Here is a 19824-nt window from a genome sequence, read left to right as displayed (position 1 = left end):
GAGAAACGACAGAAGAGGAAAGGAGGAAGCAGCTTCTTTTCTTCACTTTGCTTGCTTCTGGGAGAGAGGGAATGAAAACATGGAAACCGAAAGTGCCGTTTGAACCTTAAAAACAGGGAAATTAAGAGGCTACCAATACCCAAAAACAGCAACTTCTTGCAACAGAGTACCACGCATTCAACAGTGGCTGATCTAGATACTGACATGAAATACACCTGTCAATCATCCCAAGACCCAATGTTAGGAAATGCCCATTGCTAACTGGAGAGATTGGATAGTAATGTGGAAAATACACGTGTGATTAACTATTAAATGTTGTTCCTGATCCTGTTTAAGGCTACACATCTAATTATGTAGTAGCACCATAAATATAGGGAGACTAATATGTACTACTCATGCATGTGACCTACCTGAGTTGTATTTCATACTGGCCAGCATGGCGGGGTTGCACATTCCTTATAATCAGTGTGAAGATGTCCTCATTCTGCAGGAATTCACAGCCTGCTCCTGGCGTCACTTCCTGCCCATCTTTGAACCAATGAACAGCGGGGAAAGGATCTCCAGCAATGGCACAGGAAATAAGGACATTCTGTCCAGCTACTGCTATCACTGATTTGGGTTTGCTAATGAACCATGGCTGAATGCCATCCTGAGGTTCTGTAGAACAAAACAATAAATAATAAGGGAATAGAAAACTTAACATAATAGGTAAGTAACTAAGTCTGAAGTTACAAGGTCCAGAATGGTATGAGGTCTCCTCCCTTGGGCAGGAGTTTGGACTAGAAGATCTCCAAGGTCCCTTCCAACCCTACGATGATTCTCAATAGTATTTGCAATGTCTAGTATTCACGCTCCCCAAATCACACGCAAAATTTTACATCGGTTTATGCTCTCCCCCACCCCGCAATGTGAGCTAGAGGGGAAAAAAGCAAGAAGTACTCTCCTCTGTCAACCAAGGCAGAAAGTTTTCACAGGACTACACCTTCGAAATCTGCAATGGAGACTGGGGTAGCAATTTTAACTTTAGCAATATTAAACCTTGATGGGTCTCTACATCAAAGGGCATTTGGCCTATCTTCAGCAGTGGACTTCTAGGAGCTTTTTTTTCAATCACTTAACATGATCACCCCTCCAAAGAAGTAATGGGCCCAGGCCAGTTATTACTGTATTATTATTACAGACACTCAGACTTCACTATAAGATGAACTGAACAATTGGTGGAAAAATGATAGGTACCTGGGTGTTTGATTTTATAATTGTTCTATATAACACACACACTTAGGGCTTACAACAGGAATGGAAGAGAGTGGCACAAATGTAAGGTATCAAGCTGAAGGAAGTGAACACTGAGCCAAATTTAGTAGTTCCTTGAACATATAGTTTCTGCAATATACTAGGCCAAAATGTAACAAAACAAAGTTTAACATTTAAGCCCCCTCTCTCTGCTTCCTTCCCCTTCCTCTGTTGCTCTCTGTTCCTGGGGTGTTAACAACAACTGGGGTTTGATTGTTTCTTTCCCCTTTCCCATTTGATGTCATTAATTGTAGATGAAAATCAAAAGAACACAACTTTAATTTGCTAGGTTTTGCCATTCTGCTTGAGACACACAACTCGGCAACTGCAAGAGTGATCTGAAGGGCTGGCACAGAAGGCATATATGTTTTGGGCAGCCTCCCATCCAGATAGTAGCTATTTTGTACTGGAAAAGCTTCCAACTGCAGCAGAACAATAGGCCCAGGTGGTGAACTGTGCATATATCTTGCTCAGACAAAAAAGGGGGAAAGAATTATGGAGACCTCAAGTTAAAAAAAGGGGCGGGGGAACCCTTCACCTTCTTTAACTCAAAGGAGTTAAAATATATATAACCCCTCTGAGTGATATAGAGAGAGGATATGCAATGTGGTATAGTAGATAGAATGAGGAACTAAAACTCTGGAGAACAGGGCTCGAATCTCTGCTCCGCCATGGAAACTAAGTGGGGGTGTGGAACTGGTAAAATCTCTCCTTAAGTATCTCACTTACCATGAAAGCCATATTAGGGTCACTATAACTCAGTTCTGACTTGATGACACAGAGCACGCACATATACAAAGTTCATTATTTTCAAATTTGTGAAGGAAGTGGGATTAAACCAGTTACCCCTAAGGAATCACACACACACTTTTCTTATTATGCACCTGAAGGTCTCCTTCCTCTCTCCTGCAAATGGTACCTCCCTAGTTCTGCTCTCTCTCAGGCAAGAAAGAGGAAACCAGCTGCTGGCCACAATCACAGAGATGGTCTGAACTTGATCTGACTTGGCAGGTGAAACAGACTGAAGGGACAGGATGTGTCTTCAAAACATAATGTGAAAGGAGGTGAAGCCACATTCATTTTGGTGTCTAGCATGAATTTGAGCATAATTAATTAGCATTTTAGTAGAAATATATGGAATTCATTGACATTCTGTCCTCTGCTCAGAATGGTTAGAGAATATGTGTACAAAAAGATTGGCATTTGAATTACTTTTCATCTTTAGAATTCCCTAAGCATCAATCCATACATTTCAAGATCTCAGTACTGTTAATCCTAAAACATTTGCTCCATTTTCAATAGGTATATGGAAAAACATTATTTAAAGTGCTTCAGAAATTACACAGTGGCACACGAAGTTCCAAATTATAAAACAGAACCAGGACTGGCCCTCCCATTAAGCAGAGCGAGGCGCATGACTCAGGTGGTACAGCATGATGGGTGGCAATTTGTGTGCTGCCTAGCTTTGAGGGGTCCTCCAAGCAAGATATTGTGAACAGGGTATCTCAGAGCTTTTTAAAAGGAGATTTTACAAATTGCATAAATGCCTAGTTAGATCCCATCTCATGGAAAGCGAAGCTCAAATTTTCAGGCTGAGCAATTGCTTCAGTGTCTGCTGAGTACAGCTGTATGTTCCCACATTCCCCATCTTTCTTTCTAATTGTCTGTGAAGCACACAACTCAGTTGGTGGCTTAAAATGGCCCATTTCGCACCGTGCCCTATAGAGCTTGCTGAGTTTCAGGACTGATGACAGTGAAGAGGAGGAGGTTCTGACCAAGCAGAAATTGTTGTTTCAATATGGTTTGGGCCATTTGATGTAAGCATGGACACCAAGCACGTCCTGGTCTATACAGAAAGTGTGTTTCATGACACTATCTGTTTAAGTTCTTAATAAACAGATACACACAACCTGTCATTTTTCCCTGTTTTTCCAACTGCAGATTTTGTGTCCAGCTGCGCATAAGCACAAAACCTTTAGAGAAACTACATGTGCCATGCATCTAGGACATAATACTCTATATTGGATAGAGTAAACCTTAGAAAAGAGATTCATCTTCCAGAGGAAATTTCTTTAAGAATCAAAGGGGTAGTTTTCTTTGCAAATACTAAGTACTATTAATCAACTATTGATATGTTTCTAGTAATAAAAAATGCCAGAAGAACTTACATTTTTGAACAATTTTCTAGAAGTCCAGATAGCTAGAAAGAAGATCTACATGATGTATATGTGAGCTCTGAATTCAAGTGGCATTCAAAAGAACTAGTATACTGCATATACACCTGTTCAGAGTACAGGAATGTATTCACTGGAAAATCCAATTACTGACAGACTGGGATTTCCTAACTATCATATAATTAACTAGTTATTAATTTATTGGCAAAAAATCCTGTTGTGTTTTTACATGCCCTAATGCAACTGGTGTAAATCTCAGTGGTGAACTGGTGCAAGTTATGAAGATAGCATAGGTATTTGCTGATTTGTGCTATGTTGCACCATTTTGAGCACAACAGTGACTGCTTCCTCTAGCTTCTTAACCCGCAGCAAGAGATTTATGCTAATCACTTTATGACAGTGGGCATATTTGATCAGACTCTGACCGTTGATGGCTATTTTCCAAAACACTGAAGTCCACAATTTATATCTTATGCACTTTATGCCAATTTAACCCTACATAAATAGGCACTCCTGTTTGAAGTCCAGACACTTTTAAGAATCATCATTCTCCCCTATACCTGTGTTCATTTAAAAACATAACAACTGTTCGATAATTTTACATTTGACCTCTGAAATTCAGTGTGTGGGCAGGTAATCCCACAGTCCTAGCAGGAGTATACATCCTGTACCCACTGGCTTCATTTCAAAGTATTTCCAGATGTGATCTGAACTTTCCCCAGCAGCTCACTAAGTGGGGAGAGGAAGATGGAGAAAGGAGATGGTAGAGAGAGAAAGCGAAAACAAGACAGAGAAAGAAGAGTACCATGAGAGAGGCAGAGACAGAGGAAAAATGAAAGACTTGATCCACCAGTTATCTGTGGTCCCTGACAGACCTATCTCCAAGAGAATTCAGTCCTAGACAAAGAAATAAAATCTTCCCGAATCTAAATAGTGTCCCCACCCTTGATCTCAGATGCAGTGGTACTTCCGTTTCAGAATTTAATGCGTTATGTGGGACGTTTCATATTGCAAAAAATTGTTAAACTGAAACGTGGTTTCCCATAGGAATGCATGCATGGGGGCAGCACTATAAACCTCCCAGGCGCAATGCATCCTGGAAAAACTTGCTTAGTATTGCGAAAAAAAAAATCATAGGTATTATTTTCAATGGATTTTCCTTCATAAACTGAAAATTATCTTAACTGAGGCGTTCGTAAACTGAGATACGCCTGTATCTGTATCCTGAAGGGGTAGAAGACAAAGCAATCTCTGACTGATTTAAACATAAGGAACATCCATGTGGACTACCTCTTCACTCCTACCTTAGGTTATATTCTTTGCAACAGGCTGCTTCCCTCCAATTACCTTATAAACCTTGAGTTCTTTTTAAGGAAAAAGGCGGGAAACAAAAAAACAAACAAACAAACAAACAAACAAATCCATCTATCCATCCATCCTTCCATCCTTTTGGCTTCTTATTCCCTTCTGATCCTGTAGCAGGGTCTAGTCTGGTTTGGTTTGACTGTCTGCATCTTTCTGTCCACAAAGATTCTTAGTAACCTCTCACTATACTTTGTCTGGCTCAGCTACACTTCTCCTTCGGTTTAGGTCCTTCTCACTTATACCGATATTAAGGTCTCCCCACCCCCTCAAGTGCTGGTTCAATAAGCAATTTTTAGAACTTTAACTTTGAGCCGGGCCCTGACCAAATCCTATCAATCACAGTGAGCACAGACACATCAGGTAACTATTGTAATAATTTGAAATGTGGGGGGGGGATGAAAAGGGGTTAAACTTTCAAAATAAGCAGGGAGGTGGGGGTGGGGGTAAGGAGTCGATGTTCTTTTTCTTCCCAGGCTTATTTAAAAATCAGAAGGCAATCCTCACATTTCCTCCCGTGAGACAAATAAATGTTATGCCCATGAGCATGTGCATCTTTCTGCATGAAGAGATGGCAAGAGCTCTAGGGATATCAGCAAAGTCCCCTTATGCCAGGCTTATTAAAAGGACGATTTCAAGGAAAAGGAAAGGAAAGCTTTTTAAAGCCTTCCTCTTCCCCTCCCACTGGGATTGGGGGATTTCTTCTTCTCTGCCTGACAAATGGTTTGCATCAGGAGACAAGAGGCTCTGCAGCTTTGGCAGCTGAATTGGATCTCAGGTCAGCTGCCAAAGCCCCCGCTGGCTTCTTAAAAAGCATCCCTATGCACTGACACAAGAGCTAGATGACAGGAGTGAAACTAGGTGGGGAAAAAAAAGCACCCACTGGGGATGTCCTGCAAAGAGGCTGGCCTCTCCTCCTTCCCCTCCCATAAGATCTGATGCAGTCATTTTTAACGACAAGGTCATTTTTCTGAGCTTGGGAAAAATCAACCAGCATGCTTTCAATTTCCTGCTTCAAGAATGTGAGTAGTTTCTGAGTTACACCAAAGGATATTTGGAAAGTGTACCCATCAATAATGAACCCAGTGTTTGACATTCTATAGAATTCTGGGAAGATGAATTGCAGTCTATAAGCACTTCCCTTCTTACGACCTGCATTTATCTCTTCTTTTTGATGGGCTGCATTTATCAAAAACATGTGAGAACATCCAAACTAAGCTACAGCAAATACAACTTGAGTATCAAAGGTGCCTAGATTAGCACTGTTTTAATAAAAGAGCTAAAGAATTCTTATCTAGAGTACTCCATTTTACTCCTTTCCATAGGCAGTCTATAACTCGCAAATACTGTACTGTTTTGCTTACTGAAAAACCGATGCATTTTGATCACATCCCATAAAAAACAACCACCTTCCTAGACTTCTGGCATTTGTGTAGAAGGACACCCGCAACTTTTTCAAAATAATTAATGGTGATTTAACACTCCATTATCCCTTTCCTCATCCATAAATCACAGTAGATTTTTGCTGCATCAGGACCGATACCCTTGGGAAACTGCTATACAAGATGAACCTAAAAGATAGTTTCAATTCTGGTTTTCTCTTTGAAATGGATTATTTTATGTTTCTATAAATATGTCACATCATGCAGATTATTAATTTACTTTTTCATTTTTACCTTGCACAGTCAGTGTTGCTTCAGTCTGAATTTCTCCTAAGTCATTCCAGGCCTCACAGGTGTACTTTCCAGTATCCTCTGGGAACACCTCCTGGATATATAGGCTATATTCATTGCCCTTCTTCTCAAAGTGAAAATCCTCTGTTTCCTGGATTTCTTTCCCATTGTGCAGCCAAATGACCTCAGGAGGTGGGTTAGCTGAGCCACAACAAAACACAAGCATTTGAGATAAACCATAAGAAGTAACGGAAGCATGTGGGCTATTCTACTAGGCCAACTGCAACCCTAAGATAAGGAGGAACAAGCAACTCACTTAGACTTCCTGTTGCCTTAGATGGTTTTTGTTTTGTTTTGCTCTCAAGCAAACCTCCTCTAAGCTAGATGCAGGCACAAATTTCACTGAGGGAATGTCTGCATGTTGGCAAATTTTATGAATGTACTGTTGGCTTTGGTCACCTACCGTCCATATGCTGGTGGACTGTTATCTTTATGCTTCCTCCTGAATGACCATAATGTGCTCTAGAGCAATTTGATTCTGGACCAACTTCCATGTTCTCCATCTTCCATATATTCAGAGGTAGTGACCACTGTGACCTTCCTCTCTTTTCGGTTTCCTCTCTATGGAACTCTTTCATTTTAGCCCATTGTAGTCCCACTGTAGTTGGCTGTATAGCTCAGTGAATCTGATACCTGTCTGCAGAGTTAAGAGGTTGATAGTTTGATTCCCCAATGTGCCTCCTAGAGGAAGAGCTAGTCTGCACAGCCTTAGGCACGTTTCATAGCCTAACGCCGAGGGAGGTCCATAAGGAAAGAACAAGGAACAGGGTCTTCTTGGCAGTGCCCCCCCCCCGCCTTTGGAACAACTTGCCAGTGGAGATCCATCTGGCTCCCTCTCTGGGTGTTTTCAGGAATAAACTTAAAACCTGGCTATATGGGCAGGGTTTCCCTCTTGCTCTATCTTAATTTCGTATACTTTCGCCACTTTGGATCTATAATATATGTTTTTGGTTTTACTGTTTTTAAATATGTAAAGCATCCAGAGTAGACCTTTGGTCTAGATGGGTGGGATAGAAATAAAATCAGATCAGATCAGATCAGATCAGATCAAATCAATCAATCAATCAATCAATTAATGTCACAGAGTGCTCCCAGAAGAAGAGTATGGTAAAGAGTTGCCATACATCAGGATTGACTTGATGTCACATAATTAGTCTCATCAACAATCCCTCTAATTCTCAGCTCTGCCCCTCACACCCATGGCTCCACTCCTCCCATGTGGGGTTCTGTCCAAAGGGGCTGGAAACTATTCCTGTGGGTGTGCAGTGGAAGGCCCCTGCACAGAGGGGGGTGGGGCCATCCACACTCCTGCAGCCACGCAGCTTAGAGGGAACCTTGAATCCCACTGATTTCCATTCTTCTGGATTCCCACATGCCTCCCCAAAAAATATCACTAATTCTAGATTCCTAAGCATACCATGGCTGAAACTGCCAGAAGTTATCCTAGGTAAGTCTGATCATACCATCAGTTGCAGTAATATTTCATAATAATAATAAAAAAATACTGATCCCCTTCCTGCAAAGGTCCTAAGATCCTCCTGGGATCCCTTTTGCTCTAGGGAAACAATAGGGGCCATGAGATGGTGGTGGTGGTGGTATGTCTTTAATTTCTGAAAATTGCCACCAGTATAAGTTACTGAATAGGATTTCGGACAGTATATGAAGATTTCACATGGGGATTTGTTTATTATCTCCTTTTGTTCCATTTCAAATGGCTTATAATTGTCTTAAAATGTTGGGCTTCTATAAATATGAACAGATTTCTGTAGATTTCTATGTGGTACTTCCTCTGCCACTCACTGGCCTTAAAATATAGCACATATGGCAGATAATGCCCCGATACAATTAGAATTAGAATCCCAACTACAACTACGCAAATGTATCACCTAAAAAGGACCTGTCATCTGCCCTATTCTTAAATCTGAAGACAGACAGAAGCAAATATGCTTAAAGTAAGCAAATTTCATGGGAAAAGCCAAGATACATTCTAGCCGATAAGAGTCTGTTCAAATACTGACTTTCCAAATTTAAGCCAATTAAAACTAAAAACTTGACCATGCAGAAGAAGCTAGAAATTAGGGACCAGAAAGGAAACTGCTTAGTTAGAGAAGCTCTATTGAAAAGAGTTTTCTTTTCCATCCTATCAGAAGAGGAATAAAAAGAGACAGGAAAATAATGTGGGTGAATGACTGGCTAGGAAGGTGGTGGTGATGTGACAGAGTTGGTTTTTGGGACCATGGGCTTCATGGAAGCTTAGCAAGAGACAGCTCACATCAAACAAGGACTGGGAAGAATGTGTTTGCCCACAGCATTAAGAACTTCATCAGGAGGGCTTTAAACTGAATCGGAAGGGGGGGTGATATGCAAGCTCAGAGGTGAAGATAGAGGAAGGCTTATGTACAATAAAAGGAACAGATCAGGCAGCTCTAATGGTGTCAAATAACAGTCTTCATAAAAGTGTATAAAGGAAAATAGGCTACAAATCACATTAACTCCAGTGTACCAGGAGTATGGGAAACAAACAAGAACTGGAAATCTCAGTTCAAGAGGTAAATGTGACTTGATATAAATGGTTAAAAAAACCCAGGAAGAATAAAAAGGGATGTGTGTCACAGTATATGTCAAAAATACACATTCCTGCAAAGAAATACAGGAGGATGAGCTTGGTTATCCCATCGAGAGTGTCTGGATTGATATTACTGGGGCAGGGGAAAACATGGAAGTCTACTACTGACTGCCCAGTTATGGGGAAGATGCAGATAAAACCTTTGAAAAACAAATTGCAAGAATTTCAAAAAGACACTTAGGGGGGAAAACCCCAAAATGTATAGTTACAAGATGAGGACACTTGGCTCAGCAATACTATGAGCAAGAAATATCTTGGAATTATTGTAGAGCACATGCTTAATATGAGACAAAAGTGCAAATGTGGCTGCAAAAAAGGTAAATGGTATTTTAGGCTGCATTAACAGAAGTCTTCGAATCCAGTAAAGTACCACTTCCCATCTATTTGGCATTGGTTAGACCCCATTCAAATACTTTGCCCCATTCTGCACATGGCGCTTAAAGATGGATGCTGACAATTGGAAGAAATTGAGAGGACAGCAACAAGGATTATCAAGGAATCAGGAAACCAAGCCCGGTGAAGAAAGACTGAAAGAAATGGATATGTTTAACCTTGGGGAAAGAAGATAGTATAGCACTTTTCAAATACAGTGGAACCTCGACTTACGAACGTCCCTACCTGCAAACGATTCAAGTTACGAACGGCTCCAGTCACAAAAAGTTGCTTCACCTTGCGAACGGAGCCTCGACTTACGAACCGAAAAAAAGAAAAAAACTTTCCTGCCCTTTTTTTGACCTAAGTTCACCTTAGTTCAAAAGAAGAAGAAAAAATCACCCCCTAGTGGTAGAGTACGGATTAACCGGCTTTGCATTAGTTCCTATGGGAACTAATGCCTCTACCTATGAACAGCGCCTCGACCTGCAAACAGAAAACAGCAGATACAGATTAAATGGTTTCCAATGCATTCCAATGGAAAAGTTTGCCTCAATGTACGAACTTAATTCCAATTATGGGTTAAATTTGTAAGTCGAGGTACCACTGTATTTGAAATATTGTCATAGAGAGAAGTTGCAGGATCTATTTGCAGTCATCCATGAATACAGGACACATAATAATGGGCTCATGTTATAGAAAGCCAGATTTTGCTTGAATATCAGGAAAAACCTCTCAACTGTTACAGCAGTATGACAAAGGAACCAATTACCTCAGGAAGTGCTCCAACACTGGAGGCATTTTAGAGAAAATCAGACAACCAGTTAGTCAGGTATCCTTTAGTTGGATTCCTGCATTGAGGAGGCTGGACGCAATACACTTATAGACCTCTTCCAACTCCCTTATTCTATGATTCTATGAAAATATTTAGTAAACATTGAAACCCACCTGAGACTTCGACTGTCATGATCACTTGGCTGCCATCCATCACCTTGAGATCAGTTAAGCCTTTAAGGAAGACAGGAGGGAACGTTTTCTTGGCTAATACAGGATGGGTACTTTCCAATTTATGTCTGCTTCTTTTTTCTACATGAATCAAGAACACAACAGATTCTCATTAGAACATCTTTAAAGAATCCAACTGCTTAAAAATAATTTCTTAAATTGCACTGTTGATCAAAAGTTAGGTGGAAAGATAAGGAATGGATACAATATGAGTTAAACTAGATGGTGTATACATAGAAAGAGAGTTCAGTGCACACAAAGAAAGGTGCATTTATTTATACAAGATTATTTTAAACAGTTTTGGATGCCTTTATTTTTTGCTTTAAACATAAACAAGGTAAGGGAGACACAGGCAGGTGATACCTTTACAGTATCAAACCACTAAAAATCCCTACAAACATAACCTAGCTTTTGATTTTGTATTAGTCTGAACATTATGGAACTGGGTTGGTGCAGAGGAAGCACAAAAGTTCCAAAACCTCTTGCCAGATGGGCAGGTTCCTCTTTTTGCTTGTTTGTTGTTTAAAGCTCATTCCAAACTGAGGGCTGCAGAAGACACAGCAGATTTTACCTTTGGCAGTGGGCTTGGAATGTCACTCCCAATCTTCTTAGAAAGAAGGCAGCTAGTCACTCCTCTCTCCCCACTTTCAATACTATCAGATACTTAGGAAATTTGAGTCTAGGTCCACAGGTCAGAAATCTGAACAAAATCTATCTATAATAGTACACACCTGTATAAGACATGTACAGTGCTGCCTCGACTTATGTACCTCCTTACTTAGAACCATTTTGAGTTATGACCAGCTCTGGCCGCAAAATATTGCTTCGACTTGTGGCCGGAGCTTCCAGTTACGATCAAAAAAAGGCAGGGAATTCAAATTGCTAATGGTTGGTGGCAAAGAGGCTGCTTCTTTGTAGCTGTTTTGCCCCAGCGGTTAGGGCAGTGGTTGGGGAACAGGGGTAAATTACCCCAAATGGGGTAAAAGTAAAAATCTTGGGGGTAATGAGCAGAGCGTTACCTCCCTCCCTCCCACCCCCACCCTCTGCAGCCAAATCCTCGAATTGTAAGCCACCTCTCCCTGTTACTTCCTTGGTTGCAGCAGGGCACTTGTAAATCCTCCGTTCTTTCAGAGATCGGAGATAAGCCTGCTTGATTGGTTACAGCTGTGGAATAGCACCGGGCAATCAATCAATCTGGGGCTTCTGAATGACTGCTTCTGCCGGAGATGACTGCAAGCAAGCAGGAGGAGGGAAAGAATCAAGTTAACGTGGAATGGAGGGAAGGAAGGTGGGAAATACCAAGGGCTTCATCAAGCTTATTTAAATGTATGTACAAAATGTATGGAGAATATGGACAGATGGATGGACGGAGGGTGGGTGGGTGTATATGTGTGAGTGTGAGAGAGTGTGAGTGTGTGTGTGAGAGAGACTGACTCAAAACTATGAAAAAGAACAGGCAAGCAAAACAGAAGGCTTGAATTGAGGTGGGGGAGGAGGGTGGCTTTTTAAGATGCTTCGGTACATACCCTGGCAGCCATTGATACTAATGATATATCCTGCTAGTTTGGTACACAGCCTGTGTAGATTCAATAAGATTTTGAATAAAAATAATGTATGATTTCCTTCCTTTCAAATCAGGGGGGTAATGTTGGCGTATATAAATTTTTAGGGGATAAAAGGTTAAAAAATCCCCTGACCCCTGGGTTAGTGTGAGTGCAATTGGAGGAGGCTTCGGACTGCCTGGTAAGGTAAGGTGCTGTTTTCTGCTTTTTAAAAACTGTTCTGGGTGGGTTTTGCAGGGTGGGTTTGGGCTGGGGGGGTTATGTTTCTGTGCTGTGGTTTTTTTTGGTGATTTTTTTTTTGCAACCCCAATGCCTTCCGATGGGGCTTTCTGTGTGCCTTATTTTTGGTTTGTTTGTTTTTTTAAGCCCCAGCACCTTCGGGGCTTGCTCTGTTTATTTTTGGTTGTTGTTGTTTTTAAAGCCCCAGCACCTTCTGATGGGGCTTTCTGTGTGCTTTATTTTTGGTTTGTTTGTTTTTTAAGCCCCAGTGCCTTCCAATGGGGCTTTTGTATGCTTTTTTTAAAAGTATTTTTTAAATGCTGTAATGGATTAATTATATTCCAATGCATTTCAATGGAAAATGGTGCTTCGACTTACGACCATTTCGAGTTATGTCCATCTTCTGGAATGGATTATGGTAGCAAGTCAAGGCAACACTGTAGAATAGGTCTGGGGACTTCCAAAGCAGATTATGGCCAAGGTCTAACAACAATCTTAGTGATGTAAAATTTGTAGAAAAACAACTTGGACGTGAGTGAAGTAACTTTTGGCCCACCACGCCTTGACAGCCATTGGCACAGGGAGAAATATGGTGACAGGAGAGGAAACAAAGATCTTCTAACTTTGGATGTAACTAAATTAAGTTACGAAATTAGGAGACGGGACTTTTGCAAAATAAATAAATAAATAAATAAATAAATAAATAAATAAATAAATAAATCACAGGATAGTTCTCACACTACCCAACAGTCCTGTGTGATATTCTTGTATTATAACCTACATAACATATGAACAGACCTCCTCAACAAAAGAAAGTTGTTGGCAGGAAACTACTATATATGTTATTGTTATATAGACAGATTTTTTTTAAAAATTACTCATATGATCAAGGCAATCACCACCAGGAAATGAAGCTACCTTTTGGTGAAAATAAATGCTTTTACCAGCTTCTTTATATTTTGGAATAACAAAAAATAAGTGAAGGAAATAAACACAAATCTGTAGCCTCCAGACTATAACCTAGGATAAAGTAATAAGTGTCAAACCATATTTATTAAATGCTTTTACTTGATTAAGACACTACTTTTGCTTATTATTTCACAAACTTTACTAGCATTGGGGGGGGGGGAAGAGAATCCTGAATTCCCAGAATAGAAGGCAGGCAATAGCATTTTTTTAAAATTAGAACAACTGTCCTTATCATCTTCAACTCGAGCTCATGGAGAAAAACTGATGAACATCAAACATTCTGTAGGTCAAGATCAAGTAAAGAAGCAAGAGAAATTAATCTCATTTCAGTTCTGGTGTGGGGATATAAACGGGTATGCCCTGTAAAAGCAACCAGATTTGTCATAAATATATGTGAATCAATTGGACCTACAGTGGGGTCTCTACTTAAGAACGTCTCTACTTAAGAACAATCCAACTTAAGAACAGCTCCATTTGCTAAATTTTGTTTCTACTTGAGAACAGAAATCCAACATAAGAACAGGAAAAAAAAACCTTCTTGCTCTTTTTTTAAGGTCATCTTAGGTTTAAAAAAAATTCTCCCCCTAGTGGTAGAGTACGTATTAACCAGCTTTGCATTAGTTCCTATGGGAACTAATGCTTCAATGTACGAACGCACCTCTATATAACAAAAAAACAAAAAAAAAAAAAAAAAAAAAAAAAAAAAAAAACCAGCCAGAATGGATTAACTGGTTTTCAGTCCATTCCTATGGGAAATTTTGCTTCAACTTAAGAACGTTTCAACTTAAGAACACCATTCCAAAACCGATTAAGTTCTTAAGTAGAGGTTCCACTGTAGTTTCTATGGATGGAAAAGAGCAGATACGGATTAAATGGTTTTCAATGCATTCCTATGGGAAATGCAGATTCAACATAAGAACTTTTCAACTTGAGAACCACCTTCCAATACGGATTAAGTTCTTAAGTAGAGACCCCACTGTACTAAGGCATATATCTAACTAGGAGCTTCAAGTTGATTAAAAGAGCAATTATATTTTGGCCTGTTCATTCTTGTTGTACTAAAAGGAGTTAGAAGCGGGGGGGGGGGGGTAATGAGGCTTTCATTCTGCTTGGTCATACAGGACCTTCTAAGGAACTTCTAAGATTCCTAAAAACAACATCTCTTGTTGTCACCTTTTGTCAGTTCAGAAATACTTAGAATGTAGCCACAGCATGCATTGAGTTAGAGAGCCAACTGGAAATCCCCTGAAGTCTCCTGTCAACAGTCAGAGCTGAGGCTGTGAGCTCTGGGTTCTAGACACTGTTACTATGACAGCACTTCCTTCTCAGCCACTTGGCACCATTCCCTATTCCCCCCCCCTTTTTTTTTGGTAAAACAGGGGCAAGTACCATAGTACTGAACCATTGTACCCTCCTGCATGCGGACATAGGTGCTAAATTCCATTTTTAAATGAACAAAAGAAAGGTAAGTTTCAGGCTGGGAAGGGAAGCACCACAAATGGGAACAAAATTAACCAAGGGGCTTTGGAGGGGCACAACAGTGCAAGAACTGAAGGGGTGGCCCTTTTTTTTACATCTGCACATACCAGAACAAGCATATCAGCTGGATCTCAGATTAAGATTGGTATTTAGTGGAAACCTTAAAGGGATACAAATGCCCTGTCTGGATAAGTCATTTTTTTTCACTCTCTCCACATTCTGGATCCATATTTTATTTATTTATTTTTATTTATTTATTGTATTTATACCCCGCCTATCTAGTCATTTCGACCACTCTACCTACCAACTTAAAATATACCACTTAATAAATCTCTTAAAGTGGGCGACAAACTATGAAAGATTATGTCACAATAAATTTATTACTGTTTAAGATGCCACGAAACTCTGTTGTCTTTTCTGTTACTAATACAGATGCTTCCTTGGCATTGGTAGCAAAGTGAATTTTCCACCAACCATTTGTCATTATTCCTTTGCCTGCTCCAGTTGAATTAATATGGGAATGTTACTACTTCCAGTTTCCCAAGTGCTCTAAATGTAAGACTCTTCTTATTAATAGATCCAGCTATCACGTCTTTGTTTTAATTCAGTGAAGCATTTCCCAGCAAAAAAATCTTTTCAGGATTAAGCCCACCACCTGGACATGGTTCTTGTTAAGGGCCAGAGAAGTGTTATGACCAGCATCTCTATATCATTAACATGGCACACACTGACACAAACTAGGTTCTATAGTAGAACATAAAAAATGTTCAAACATGTTGCTGTCTAATGCTATATATTGTGCTTCCTGAGAATCAGCCCCATTCATTTCAGTGCGATTCATAATGAACAGACACATATAATATGACATAAATACTTCTTTAACCTCTATCATGATACCCAGTGTAATGTAGTGGATAGAGTGACAGACTAGGGCCCAGGAGGCCTGGATTCAAATCCTGGCTCAGCCATGAAAATTCACTGGGGGATTGCACTGGTAAAACCATTCCTTTGATATCTCATGTAGTTTGAAAACCCTATTAAGGACTTCAGTTGAACTGTCTCTCTCTCACACACTAATGGACAAACACAAGCGCCAAATGAAAAAAATTCTGTTTTGTTTTTAATAAATTCACATCATGTAGTTGTACGATGCTCTACATTGCTTTTACTGATTTTATAGATAACACCAAACAATACCAATAATCTCTACATGCATCTCTTCCTTCTGATTATATTTTTCCTTCAGATCCTTGGGAAGCTACAATGACACAGGATGTAGATTCCAATGGGAAAATCAAAAACTGAGTCTCCAGTTACCAATCTAAAAAGGGTCATGCTTAGCGTGAGAGATTAGGAATAGAAAGAGGAAGCTTTTAAACCTCAGACTATATAAACCGTTTTTCTTACAGGCAAATGCTCACAAATAATTTTCCCACAGCACTTCGTTTTCATTGAATGTAGTAGCTTCTTCGTAAATGAAGAGGCATATGCCCTACACACAGATTCTAGTGCTTCGTCTTGAAAATAGCGTTCATGTTTAAAGTGAGGCTCATTTGTAGGAAAAAACAGTTAGAATTCTGTTTCTCTTTACTTCACCACTCTAAAAGCATGTCCACACAAAGGATTCCCAGCCACCCTCTAAATATTGGTTGGTTTGTTAGTTTTAAAACAAAAGCAGATGTGCCAACTCCAGGATTCCACAGGTGTGTCTTGGGGGGTGGGTGGGAAACAATCTGTCTGATGCAGGAAGGAATGTGTTACAATTAATACATAACTTTTTGTCTCATTCAGAGCAACTTTGGCTTTGAACACTTGGCCTAGCAGTATTCCACTATTTCTCATGAAGAATAATGAATACACACATTCTTTTCATCTGCATTGAAAATGAGTGCTTTACTAGCTTCCTTATGTATATTCTCACAAAAAACCTACACATTCAGACTGAGCAATCACACCATACTCCACAGCTACCTAGAAAGCCAGGGCCACGCATACACTCACAATGTGGCACAATGTAGGAGTGTAGTTGCACTGCTAAGCTGAACCAGAGTCCTCCCATTCCAAGGGATTCTTGCAATGTCTTGGTAGTTTGCCATGAAAATAGAATCAAAGTTTGTACATGATATACAGAAATTCAGATGGGGTTGTCTTATGTTACATGGGTGCGTGTTCATGCAATGATCTGTACTTGTTACTTTATCCACGAGTAGCTATTGCATGTATTTTAATATCTTCACCTACAGGCCTACACAGGTGCACACAGTCCCTTCACACACTTGGCCAAATAGATTATCACCACTCTCAATCACTGGCAGCATCGCAAACAACCACCTCCTTCTGTCCTTCAGCCCTCTGTGTTGGCAGATCAACTCTTTATCAGACAGAATATTCATTAGTATTCCATGACTCCACAGCACAGCCCTAAACCAGATACTGCAATTACAGTAGCATGTCATTAGGAGCAAAGCTTCTTGAAGGAGTAACAATATCTGATTAAGCTGGCACAACCTTGCCTCATTTTGCATTGTGCAAATTAGCTTGCTTTTGTGTAAGAACTGGCCATCGGGAAATGAACACAGGCTTCCTTTGCTCGTGTGATTGTGCTTTGAAGGGACTGTGCGCTTGAAGAAAAAATATACCATAATAGTAAGAAATATTCATTTCACTTAATTTGGGCTTTGACACTCAGCCAATATGGAGGGGTGCCAATTTTTCCCTCTACTGCCCACGGTATCACAGGATCTCAGACGAGAAGTGAGGGTAATGCCAAAGTCTGTGCTTTCATCATATTTTGTTAGTTTCTCCTGCAACATACCAGCAACTTAAGGTAGACATAGTGGCAACAAATGATTTCCTATCACATCACCGTGGCTAAATCTGATCCATTTATAGCCATATAAAGTCCCCTAAAATAGCATCCAACATGTATGGCACGCTTCTCCACACTCGTTAATCCAGCGATTGAACAAACGATAGAGTGGTCACTGAAATAATTTGTTTGAATCACCTCTGCGATTTTTCTCAGATCTCAGAAACTGCCCATAAGCCACTGTTGTGCCCAGAAATGGCAACATTTCTAGTCTCCTGTGAAACTCTGCTGTCACATCATCAATATAAACTAGGTCAGCTTTGGGCACTTCCCTGAATGCTACTCAACCTTTGAACAAAACTACTGCTGCCAGCTCCTGCAGACACCAGCTCCTGAAATGGGGGCGGAGTATACAGTACTTTTCTTCTCATTAAACTACAGCTCTGGACCCAAACCATAGCATAGATTTCACTGTGGTCTCTTGAGGTGATTGGGGGGAGCAACTATTGGCATGCATCTATTATTTCATTTAAATGAATTAATACCACAGGATATAATGACACTAAATAGTCCCATCATTTCAGAAGAAAAACAGCCCATTCACACACTGAAGAAGCGTATGGTTTTTAAAAAATCAAACAACATTTCTATTTAGTTGTCAGTAAATTCCCATCAAAATTAAATGATTTTAAATTGAGTACGACGAGAACCATAATCTACAGTGTTTAGTTTCTGGAAAATATTTAAAATATATCAAAGGAATTTGTTTGCCAGAGCCTTATAATAAGGGAGCCAAATAATGCCTAGCCTGGATTTTTTGCAGACACACATGCTCAGCAACATTGACCATTTATGGTGATTAAAATATTGTGTTGGATCTGAGCGTAACAAATCAACTGAACTGTAGAAAAGACTTAACTCACAAAGTGCTGGTCTGCTAAATGTACAGCCAAAGCTTGCAGACATGTATATATGCCTAAATCATCGTACATAAGTATCTAAATGAGATTATATACTTCAGAGAGTTCACTTCCATTCTGGTTTACATCCAGCCACCACTTTTTAACAGTATCTTTAATGCTGCCAGCTCAAGAAGACGAATAATTTGGTTCACTGAAAATAAATGTGATATGCAAGGTTATCTGATTTGTTTTTCTCATTACAAAGTATATTTTTAAACTTCAAGCTGACATTTCAAAGAGGAGAAAGCGAAAGCCTTATTAAGACAGCACAAACTATGTTTCTTTGCCTTCTTAATTCCCTCTCTAGCTTTCAATTTCATGCATTCAAAAATACATCTGAAACCATTTTTTGAAGAAAAACTGCATAGTGAATCAGCTCACAAATCCCCGTCCATCACCAAAAGTTTGAATTGGGACAATAGTTTTATAACACACTGTATATATTAATAGCCTAGTTTTCACAACAGTTTTTGTGTTGCTAGATTTGTTTTTAAAAGACTATGAAACACCACAGGGTACTCAGATTTCGTCACAACAGGGTAAATGACCAAACACTCAGCTAAAAGCAAAAAAATCACTACTTCTTGTGGCACCTTTAAGATACTGTCATATCTGGAGGTCTGTCCTTTGATGTCTCACAGATGCAACACAGCCTGAACCCTCTCATACAGTCCCCTCATTTTGACAACTGGCAAAACCAGTGCTGACTTTTGTTCACAGTAGATTCTACAGAACCCAGTGCCTGAACAAAGATCATTCACTCTAGACATGTTGGCCGTGATAAGCTACATGTTCAGGAGACATTAAAAAGGCCTTTCATCTTTTGTTTCTGATTTCATACTGCAAGTTTTCCATATGCCCAGGACACTTTGTTTTGGGCAAAGTGAACAAACACAGGGCCTGTGGAGGAAATGAATATTAAATTCAATATAAACTCAGCTGGAACTGTTCCAAGTACCAGTGTTTTAGAAAATTGTTATACAGGGTTGTTTTCCTGCATTTGTCCCTCTTTTAGCACTGTTTTCTGCATGGCAATTCTGCACTGAAGTGGCTGGAATTGTCTCTAACATCCATGTTACATTCTTCCTATCTTGCATTCTTCTATGTTTATTCCCTGTGTCTCCCAATCCTTTTTATTCTATCTGAAACTCAAGGGTTTTGGCACTGGGTTGACAGTGGCAGCAGCAGCTTCAGGATCCTCCACTAGATGGACAAAGGATACAGGTCCAGACTTCATGACAGCTTCAGCTTCTTCATCC

General features: G+C 39.9%; 1 protein-coding gene across 7 annotated transcripts in view; it reads right to left on the bottom strand.

Moving 5' to 3' along the window:
• Positions 1-19824, bottom strand: part of MYLK (myosin light chain kinase) — a 272240-nt gene that overhangs the window by 116148 nt on the left and 136268 nt on the right. For 6 of the 7 annotated variants that reach the window (XM_072985155.2, XM_072985164.2, XM_072985149.2 and 3 more), the window contains 3 exons: positions 10509-10646; positions 6506-6703; positions 411-657 (listed from right to left, as the gene is read on the bottom strand). In XM_072985155.2, coding sequence (XP_072841256.2) covers positions 411-657; positions 6506-6703; positions 10509-10646 — 583 coding nt within the window. The remainder of the gene's footprint in view (positions 1-410; positions 658-6505; positions 6704-10508; positions 10647-19824) is intronic. The other variant, XM_078394399.1, reaches the window with a different exon arrangement.

This window comes from Pogona vitticeps, chromosome 1 (assembly GCF_051106095.1).
Source record: "Pogona vitticeps strain Pit_001003342236 chromosome 1, PviZW2.1, whole genome shotgun sequence".
Classification (NCBI taxonomy): domain Eukaryota; kingdom Metazoa; phylum Chordata; class Lepidosauria; order Squamata; family Agamidae; genus Pogona; species Pogona vitticeps.
This window is presented reverse-complemented; position numbering and strand designations above follow the sequence as displayed.